Below are 9542 nucleotides of genomic sequence, written 5' to 3'. Positions count from 1 at the left end.
CAGGACAGTCAGGGCTATACAGAGAAACCCTGTCTCGAAAAACCAAAGAAAGAAAGAAAGAAAAGAAAGAAAAATTGCCATAAGGAATTATCAGAGAAGGCCTGGAACTTAGAATGGCTCCTTGAAAGGTCAGCTCTTGGCTGGCCTAGGGGAACTTAGCTCTTACAAGGATTCCCACACCATTCTTTGATAAGAATGGCTCCTTGTGTGTGTGTGAACTATTAACAGCTAGGAAACAATGTGACTTACACTGAGCTCCCGCCTGCCTGGTGTGAAGCTAGCATTTTGGAATGCACTAACCAGTGGATGACTCTGTGACCAGCTTCTAGTCTATAAGTCTTTCCTAGTAGACAGTACTTTCCAGTTGTCGCACCTCATAGCCGGACACTTTGAGCTGGACTTTTGTAACACCTGTGGGGAAGAATGCTCGGAAGGTCACACCCAGATTCCCCCATATACTTTTCCCTTTGCTGACTTTGTTTGGTGTCTGTGCCATCTCATAAGTCAAAATCAGGATTATGACTGCGGAGTCCCATGACTAGACCAGCTGCTGGATTGCTGAAGTTGGAGGTAGTCTCAGAGGGTCTCAGAGACTATGATATTAACCAATGCTGTGATGTCTAATTGCTAATTGTCAATATGACAGAATCTGAGATCACCTGAGAGGTGGGCCTCTGGGCCAGCTTATTGGGGGGTGTATCTTAATTGTGTTAACGGAGGTGGAAAGTGTGTAGCACTGTTTTCTGTCTGGGCCCTGAACTCTAAAGTAGGGAAGAGAGCTGAGAAGTAGCATGCATCCATCACTCTGCTTTCCAATTAAGACTGGAGTGCAGGCAGCTGCTTCAAGGCCCCTCCATCTTAAGTTCCTAGACAGGATGGACTTCACCGTGAACTGTGAGCCAAAATAAAGTCACTTTTCTTAGAGTACTTTAAATAGCAACAGGCAAAGAATACTAAGACAGATGGTGTTGCTCTTTTGTAGCGTCGAGATTGGTGAAAGTGTGAGAGGGGAAGATGTCTATATCATCCAGAGCGGCTGTGGGGAAATTAATGACAACCTGATGGAGCTACTCATCATGATCAATGCCTGCAAGATTGCATCCTCATCCAGAGTAACAGCTGTGATACCCTGCTTCCCCTATGCCCGGCAAGATAAAAAGGACAAGGTAGGCGAGGTGTGTCCTGCCCTAGAAACTGGCTGTGTTCATCACAGTTTCCTCACCTATTGCCTTCATTAGGCTATCCAGAAGCATCAGCTTTCCTCTTCAATGATCATGTAAATATGTGTGCTCACCTTGTCTGTTTCAGATTTGTCATTGAACCCATCTTATGTATCAACACAAGCAGTGTATGTTTTCAAAGGCAGTCAAATATCATCACCCTTGTCATGATAGAGTTTTGTAAGGTGGTGGATAGAGCTAAATACACACACACACAAACACACACACACACACACACCTGAATGAGTACAAGTGAAGAGAAGACCATCCAAATTACTTCGCTACCTTGGATCAAGGTGAGGACTCCGGTTGCAATATTATGCTCTTATAAGTGGTTTCCATTGTAAGACTGGATAAAGGGGCCATAGGGCATCTGCACTGCTGCTTCTGTGTGTAAATTCACAGTGCCCCCAAAGTTTAATTAAAATCAATACTCTGTTTGCTTTTATAAAGAGAACAGCATTATTACTATTGCTTATTATTTTAGCAAAATTCCCACTAGTGGAGGCTCTGTAAGTTTCCAGGAGAAGCTGAAGAATGTACAGTTGTTCTTAGCCTCTTTGACATATTAGAGAAGATTGGTTAGGGGCATCATCACAAATTACCATGAGCTGGGCAGATTTGCAGAGCAGGAAATTATACTTTTTGTTTTTTAAGATTTATTTTATTATTATATGTAAGTACACTGTAGCTGTCTTCAGACACACCAGAAAAGGATGTCAGATCTCATTATGGGTGTTTGTGAGCCACTGTGTGGTTGCTAGGATTTGAACTCAGGACCTTCAGAAGAGCAGTCAGTGCTCTTTAACCACTGAGCCATCTCACCAGCCCAGGTGTCTGAGGTCAGGATGTGTCAGTGCCACACTTAATGTAGGGGAGAATCCTTCTTCCTTCTTTCAACTCCCCAGATATTCAGGCCTCATCATTTCAGCCTTTGTCTTCAAGACACTTCTATGCAATGGCTTCTCCTCCAGTTCTGTGTCTCTACTTCTATCCCTTATAAGGATGCATCATTGAATTTAGGGCCAAGCTTAATCAAAATGACTTCATCTCAGTATCTTTACATTAATAGCATCTGCAAAAACTGTCTACAGTGAGGCTCCGTTCGAGACTCATGGCAGATATGAATTTGGGGAGACAATAGCATTCGCCTCATGACAGACAGTGAGAACTTGAAGCTATTATTTCAAAACAGCTCTTAGGATTCCCATGGATTTGAAAAATAAAATAAAATAATAAAATAACCTGTATAGCGGGGCAGTGATGGCACATGCCTTTAATCCCAGCACTTGGGAGGCATGAGGCAGGTGGATTTCTGAGTTCGAGGCCAGACTGGTCTACAGAGTAAATTCCAGGACAGCCAGGGCTACTCAGAGAACAACAACAAAAAAATAATCTGTATAAACATAAATTTATGTCCTAAGATCTCCTTGAATATTAATCCATTATCTTCAGGAATGGTTTCCAGAGTCTGTAAGGAACACAGTGTTTCATTAAAATGTGATATGAAGAATTCCATTCAGTACTCAAGACAAGCTTTACTTTATATGGATACAAGAGTCAGCCGGTTTTTTTTTTCTATAAATGATCAATTTTTATTGCAACCGTGTGCCTCAAAATCAGAGATAGAATACAATATATAAATGGCAGATGTGGAGAGGGGTGGTAGAGTAGGCTGGAGGCGACACTGTTCAGTATGTAAAGCATGCATGTGCAAAACTATAAAACAAACCCAAATTAAAAGGTATTTGTAGACATTTGTGCATTTCTATTTCTATTTGCCATGAAATGTTTACATTCCCCCCAATCATTTAAACATGCAAAAGAAACTTTGTAGCTCATAAACAGTACCCACATATATAGTTGGCTAGGTTGGGTCCACAGTTCTCACTTTGCAGTAGGTTTTTATTTTTTTTTATTTTTTTATTTTTTTTGGTTTTTTGAGACAGGGTTTCTTTGTGTAGCCATGGCTGTCCTGGAACTCACTCTGTAGACCAGGCTGGCCTCAATCTCAGAAATCCTCCTGCCTCTGCCTTCCAAGTACTGGGATTAAAGGTGTGCGCCACCACTACCGGGCATTTGCATTAGTTTTATAGTCAGTTTTGTGTTGCTGTAACTAAAAGAGCTGCGCTGAGCAACTTGTAAAATGAAGGTGTTTATTTAGTGAGGCTGGGAGATCCAAACAACTGGATTCTGGCATCCTGGCTGCTGTTCACAATGTAGCAGAATAAGGAACTAGCCAAATGTAAAAGGGATATCTGTGAGCAAGGGACAACCTAGTGAGGATAGACCAGCTTCATTCTTTTTATTATAACCCACTCTTGTGGGAAGTTGCTCACTGAGATGGTTAATTTTAATTTTTTTTTCTCAACGTGACACAACCTAGAATCATCTGAGAAGGGAAACCTATGAGGGATTATCTATGTGAAGCTTCTCTGTGGTCATGTTTTGGGGGATTGTCTTGGTTATATTAATTCATTTTGGAAGATTCAGTGTGAAAAGTAGGTGGCACCATTCCTTAGGCTTGGGTCCTGGGTTGAATGAAACAAAAGTGACCTGAGTATTAGTACACATGCATTCATTCTCTCTGTTCTTGATTATGGATATGACTAGCTACTTGAAGTTCCTGGCCCCTCTCCTTTCCCAGGATGATGACATGTATCTTAGAATTGTGAGTCAATTAAACCCCTTATGTTGTATTTGTCAGGGTGTTTTATCACAGCAACAGAAACTGAACTGACTGGCAAGGGGTTTGATATACTGCCAGAATGATTAATGTGAATCAAGTTCATGTCCTTTGTATTTTGTGTTTGGTTGGAATAATTTTACATTATGGCTTCTTCAGTAACGTTTGTCCTTACAAAGGTTCTGTCCAATTGTGGGGCATATGTTCGAAGTCCAGATTCTTCTTTAAGGAATACAAATATTGGGACACATTTGGTGGTGATTATTGACATACTGATACATGGTAATGTTTTCTGAAGTCATATTTGCTAACTTCTCCTTTATTCCAAATTTATGACAGAGAAACTAGCTCTGCTTGCCATCTGTCACTTCCATTGAAGGAAATGTTTTGGTGGTTTGGTCTCTGTCCCCTGATTGCAAGCACTGCCCCATTCTCAGAACACCAGTAAATTTGTTATATATATTTACATTTTTACATTTAGTGGTGTGTGTGTGTGTGTGTGTGTGTGGTATGTGTCTGTGTGTATGCAATTTGAAGGTCAGGACAACTTGTGGTCATTGTTTCTCTCCTCCATTGTGTGAGTCCCAGGGATTAAACACATGTCATCAAATTTCATTGCAAGTGCCTTTGCCAACTAAATCATCTTAACCCCACCCTTTCCCACCCCCAGTGGATTTAATTGTTTTTCAGAACTGCACTGTGTGGTCAACTATCTACCAGTTTCCCCATTGTCAAACATTTAGATATGTTTTCCAGTTGAGGCCATTTTGAACATGGGTCCCATGCCTTTCCAAACTTAGCTGTCAATGCACAAGATAAGACTATCATCAAGCAGCAAGGATAGAATGACATTTGAGAGACACTTAAGTACAGCTCAGGAAACTGTCACTTACTGTTGGAGAGAAGGAACAACCATAGGAGTGTTTTATTTCTTAGCAGCCCTGCAACAAATGGCTCCAAACAAGAATGGCTTAAAACAGCAGCCGTATACTCCAGTGCAACTCTGGAGTCTAACATTGCCAAATCAGAGACCCACATTCAACCTACACCGATGGGTATTAAATGAAATTGTTGATGGATAAGGTGAACATGTTCAGGCTTGGTTGAGTTTTGACGTAGTGCTGGCTTCTGATCATTGATCACCTCCAACAGGATGCTCTAGAGATTAAAAGGAAGTCAGAGGCTGACTGTGCCAGGAAACAAGTGTCCACTGCTCACACTGTTCTCATTAAGTCTTGTATAGGTCTGTAGACTAAAGTAGCCTCAGAGAGAGTCAAGACCCATGGATTGTTCTAGAGCCATGGCTTCCTTTATTTTTAATCTTAAGTCTGTGTGTGTGTGTGCATGTGTATGTATGTGTACATGTGTATCTGTACATATACATGCTATGGCACACTTGTGGTCAGAGGGCAACTTTGTGGAGTCAGTTTTCTCCTATCTTAATGTAGGTCTAGGTCAGGTTTGCATAACAAGCGCTCTCACCTGCTGAGCTCCCTGGCTAGCCCCTTCAGCCGTGACTTATGGATCCAGATAGTCAGTATGATTCAAACTAGAGTAAGGAAACAATTTACAATTTCATTCTCGCATCCAATTGAATCTGTCAATCTCCCATTCAATGTGTACCATTTGTATTCTGTAAAGTTCTAAAAACTGACGTCTTCCCTTCAACCACGCAGCTTAGCTTGATTCTGGGTGAGCACAGAGAATTTAGTAAGAGAAATAAGAAATGACCAGAGCCTGGTAGTGTACTTCATTTCTTAGTCTACTGTTCCCATTTCCCAGTGTCTGGACTATGAGGACACCGACCATGATTTGAGATGGAGGAAGGTACTTCCTACTTCCTTTTTGATTTTTTTTTTAACTTTTTTTTTTCTGCTTCACTTAGGGAGGCAGAAAGCCAGGTATTTGGATGTCATAGAAAGCCATGTGCTACATATAACCTAGACAGAATATTCTTGTTGGCTACAGGAGGAGCTCTGGGCAGCCCTCCCAGGCTGTCTATTGTTCTTTTCTCTTCCTTTGGGACTGTATTGCCCATGGCCACTAATAGCACAGTGAAATTCTGTGTAATTGCCTCTACCAAGAAGTACCAGTGGAAAGAGCCCAGAAAAATCTCAGGGCCTTAAAACATTTTCCAAACTTGTTTCATGTGTTTTTATCCTTTGCACTATGAATACAGAAAGGTTTATTTAGCTTTCATTTGTAAGTACCAGAACCCAAGCACAGCTTCTCACAGGAAAGAAACGGTTTCATAAATGACCACTTAACACAATGGAATATTCACACAGGAAACTGACAGTGATGTCATAGTAATTGTCAAAGGCATGATGTAAGCCCCGGAGTTGCAGCTTTGCAATGAAGTAGGCTCAGCTTTGAATTCCAATACCATGATTCACCTGGTTTGCCCTTATTTAAAAGTTACTTAACTCTGCACCTTCCGTTTCCTTACCTGTAGACTAAGGACCATCTTAGCTAGTACAGTTGAAGCTCCTAGCCTCTCATACACATGTGGACAAGCTTTCTGAAAAGCACCAAATATTGATGGCTTTGTAGCCCATTGGATGGTTATGACACTTCAACTTTTATCATTTTAGTGTGGAGACTGCCATAGCCAATATGCAAAGAAATGGTTGTGACTGTCCCAATGGTGCTCCATTTATGTGCACTGAAATATGGGTTTAATGTCACCTTCACATGCTACAAAAATCTTATTTTTCTCTGTTTTCCAATGTTTTTATAAGAGACCATTCCTAGCTCCAAGCCAGGCATCAGGCAAGTCTAGCCCACCAGCTGACATTTGCTGGCTTCTGTAGTAGACACTTAGTAATTGCTAGTTCCCTTCCCTGGAGAGAACAGTGGATTGTGAGCCAGGCAGGGAATAATTACTTCTGTGAGAGTGAACAAGGGCTGTCACCTTGATTTTTTTTTTCTTTTTTCAGAATCATGTATAAGATCATGTTGATATTTTAATGATAAAGTGATTGACACAAGTCTCTTTAATCTTGTCATCTTTGTATGTGTTTGTATGTTTGGGGGAACATGTGTCTCTGTGTGTAAGTCCTGCACATTTCCATGTACATGAGTAAGTACATGAACTCAGACATCATTTTTTTTTTGATGTCTGGTACTGCCTTCCTTTTGTGGGTTTGTTTTGGATTTGTTTTAATGAGATTTCTCACTGGCCTGAAACCTGCCAGGTAGACAGCCTGTGAGCACCAAGCCTGTCCCCACCTTCCCAGCACAGGGACGATAAGCATTTATCTCTACACCACAGCATTTTGATGTGGACTTGGCTTGCACTCAGCTGTTCATGCGTGCAAGGCAAGTACTTTGCCTGCTTTAAATGCCACCCTGATTGTTCTCTCTGTAGGCTTGTGGTGGTTTGAATGAGAGTGGCCCTCTAGGCATACATGTTTGAGTGCTTGTTCTGAAGTTGGTGGGACTATTTAGGAAAGATTAGGAAATGTGGCCTTGTTGGAAGAAGTGTAAAGGTTTATCATTGGGGCGTCTTTGAAGTTTGAGAAGCCCATGCCAGGCCAGACCATGTCTATCTCTATCTCTATTTCTATCTCTTGGTTATGTATGAGCTATAAGCTCTTGGTACTGCTCTAGCACCACACCTGCGTGCCTGCTGCCATGCTTCTTGACAAGACAGTAATGAACTTTACCTTCTAAAAGTGTTAGCAATCCGCCAAATTAAATGCTTTCTTTCATGAGTTCCATTGGAAGCCATATGTGAGGACCTGGTGCAGACCCCTGTTGGCCCCATGCTTGCTACTTCCTTCTGTGTGAGTTCACAAGATCTTTGCTTAGTTGATTTAGAGGACCTTGTTCTCTTGGTGTTCTCCAGCCTCTATGGCTCTTCTACAGGGTTCCCTGAGCTCTGAGGGAAGGGATTTGATAGAGACATCCCATTGAGAGCTGAACGTTCCATAGTCTTTCACTCTCTGCATAATGTCTGACATGGGTCTCTGTATTTGTTCTCATCTGCTGCAGGAGGAAGCTTCTCTGTTGATGGCTGAATAAGGTACTGATCTTTGAATATAGTAGAATATCATTAAAAGTCATTTTATCATTAAGGTTTTTTTTAGATCAGTATTTGGTTTTACCCTAGGTCCTTGGGCTATCTAGTCACATGTTCTTGGTTACCCAGACAGTGTCACCATAGAAGAAAGGGATTATTTCTGGAATTCTTAGAGGTACTATTATTGTGATATGTGAACCAGACTTTGGAGGATCAAACACATGGGTGCAGCAGAGAATGTGTGAGATTGGGGCAGCTGAGTATGTGAGACAAGGCCACGGTGTTGTCTAGAGAAAGTGAACAGTACTATACAGGGAAGGGTGCTGCATCAGAGGTAAGGGAGAGCGATTTGCTCTTAGCTACAATCAGATTGACTAGAGTATTTGGATATTAAAGCTGAAAAAAACTTTCTTTCCCAAAGGCAACATGAAATACCTTACAGAGGGAGTTAAATAAAGATGAAATTATAAGTTGTGATGTCTAGTTAGTGTAGAGAAGATCAAAACAACCCCCCCCCTTTTAAAATAGGATAAAAAGAGGCTGGGAAAATGGCTCAGTGATAAGGACCACAAGCTGCTTGCTGTACCTGAGTTCAGTTCCTTATCCACACATGGTGGGTCAGAAGCATCCATAACTAATTCCAAGGGATACAACACCCTCTTCTGGCTTCTGAGGGTACTGCATGTACAGCATATACAGACATACATTCAGGCAAAAAAAAAAATCTCTCACACACACACACACACACACACACACACACTCATGCGCGCACCTGTGTGTATGTAAAGGAAAAATACTTCCCACTATGCATGATTTTTCATGCCTTTAACCTCAGCTCTCTGGAGGCTATACCAGGTATATTTCTGTTCAAGGCCAGCCTGGTCTACATAATGAGCTCCCGTACAGCTTGGGGCTACATAGAAGAGACTCTGTCTCAAAACAACAATAATAACAACAACAAAACAGAGAATACTTTCCTATAGTTTGACTTTTTAGAAAATGTGCTGGTGATGTTTAGGAATGTTTCCTCTGATTCTTTATGTGTGTGTGTGTGTGTGTGTGTGTGTGTGTAAGTGTAGTTATTATAAAATTAATATGTAAATTAATATGTTATTTATGTTATAACATTAAATGTACTATTGATATTTATTGATTGTACTTATAAATAATGTAAAATATATATAATTTTATTACAAGGTGATATGTGTTTATCTTTTAAACAATATAATAGTGTTTGAAAGGAAATAAAGACAATATTCAATATTAACATTTTTATGTAATTTTAAGATTGTATTTTTTGTGGCTTACTTATAAGAGCACAGTGTTGTTAATAACTAATCTCTTCCTACACATGTCTGGACTATGTCTAATGATATCTGTGCAATCCCTTTGGTTGCTTTGATGTGGACTTTTTCATTGCCTGTGATTTATGACATGGAAACTGAATCTATAAACAAGTTAGGTAATTTTAGAAAAGGCATATGACAGACGGGACAATGAACTTGTTTCTCTGAATGTTGACTATAATTGCTAATTCTTTCATTTGGCTTGTATGTCACTGTTCCCTTCTAGAGTACTCTTCTGCCAGCTTTGGCTGGCCTTGCCTTAAAAG

The 9542-nt window shown here is 40.7% G+C and overlaps 1 protein-coding gene across 1 annotated transcript in view; it reads left to right on the top strand.

Annotated features, from left to right (window-relative positions):
• The window catches only part of Prps2 (phosphoribosyl pyrophosphate synthetase 2), a 36766-nt gene that overhangs the window by 7439 nt on the left and 19785 nt on the right, over window positions 1-9542 (top strand). The window contains exon 2 of the mRNA XM_031385023.1: window positions 983-1175. Within this exon, the coding sequence (XP_031240883.1) occupies window positions 983-1175 (193 nt within the window). The remainder of the gene's footprint in view (window positions 1-982; window positions 1176-9542) is intronic.

This window comes from Mastomys coucha, chromosome X (assembly GCF_008632895.1).
Source record: "Mastomys coucha isolate ucsf_1 chromosome X, UCSF_Mcou_1, whole genome shotgun sequence".
NCBI classification, from domain to species: domain Eukaryota; kingdom Metazoa; phylum Chordata; class Mammalia; order Rodentia; family Muridae; genus Mastomys; species Mastomys coucha.
Note: the sequence above shows the minus strand (reverse complement) of the source record. Positions and strands in the feature narration are given on the sequence as shown.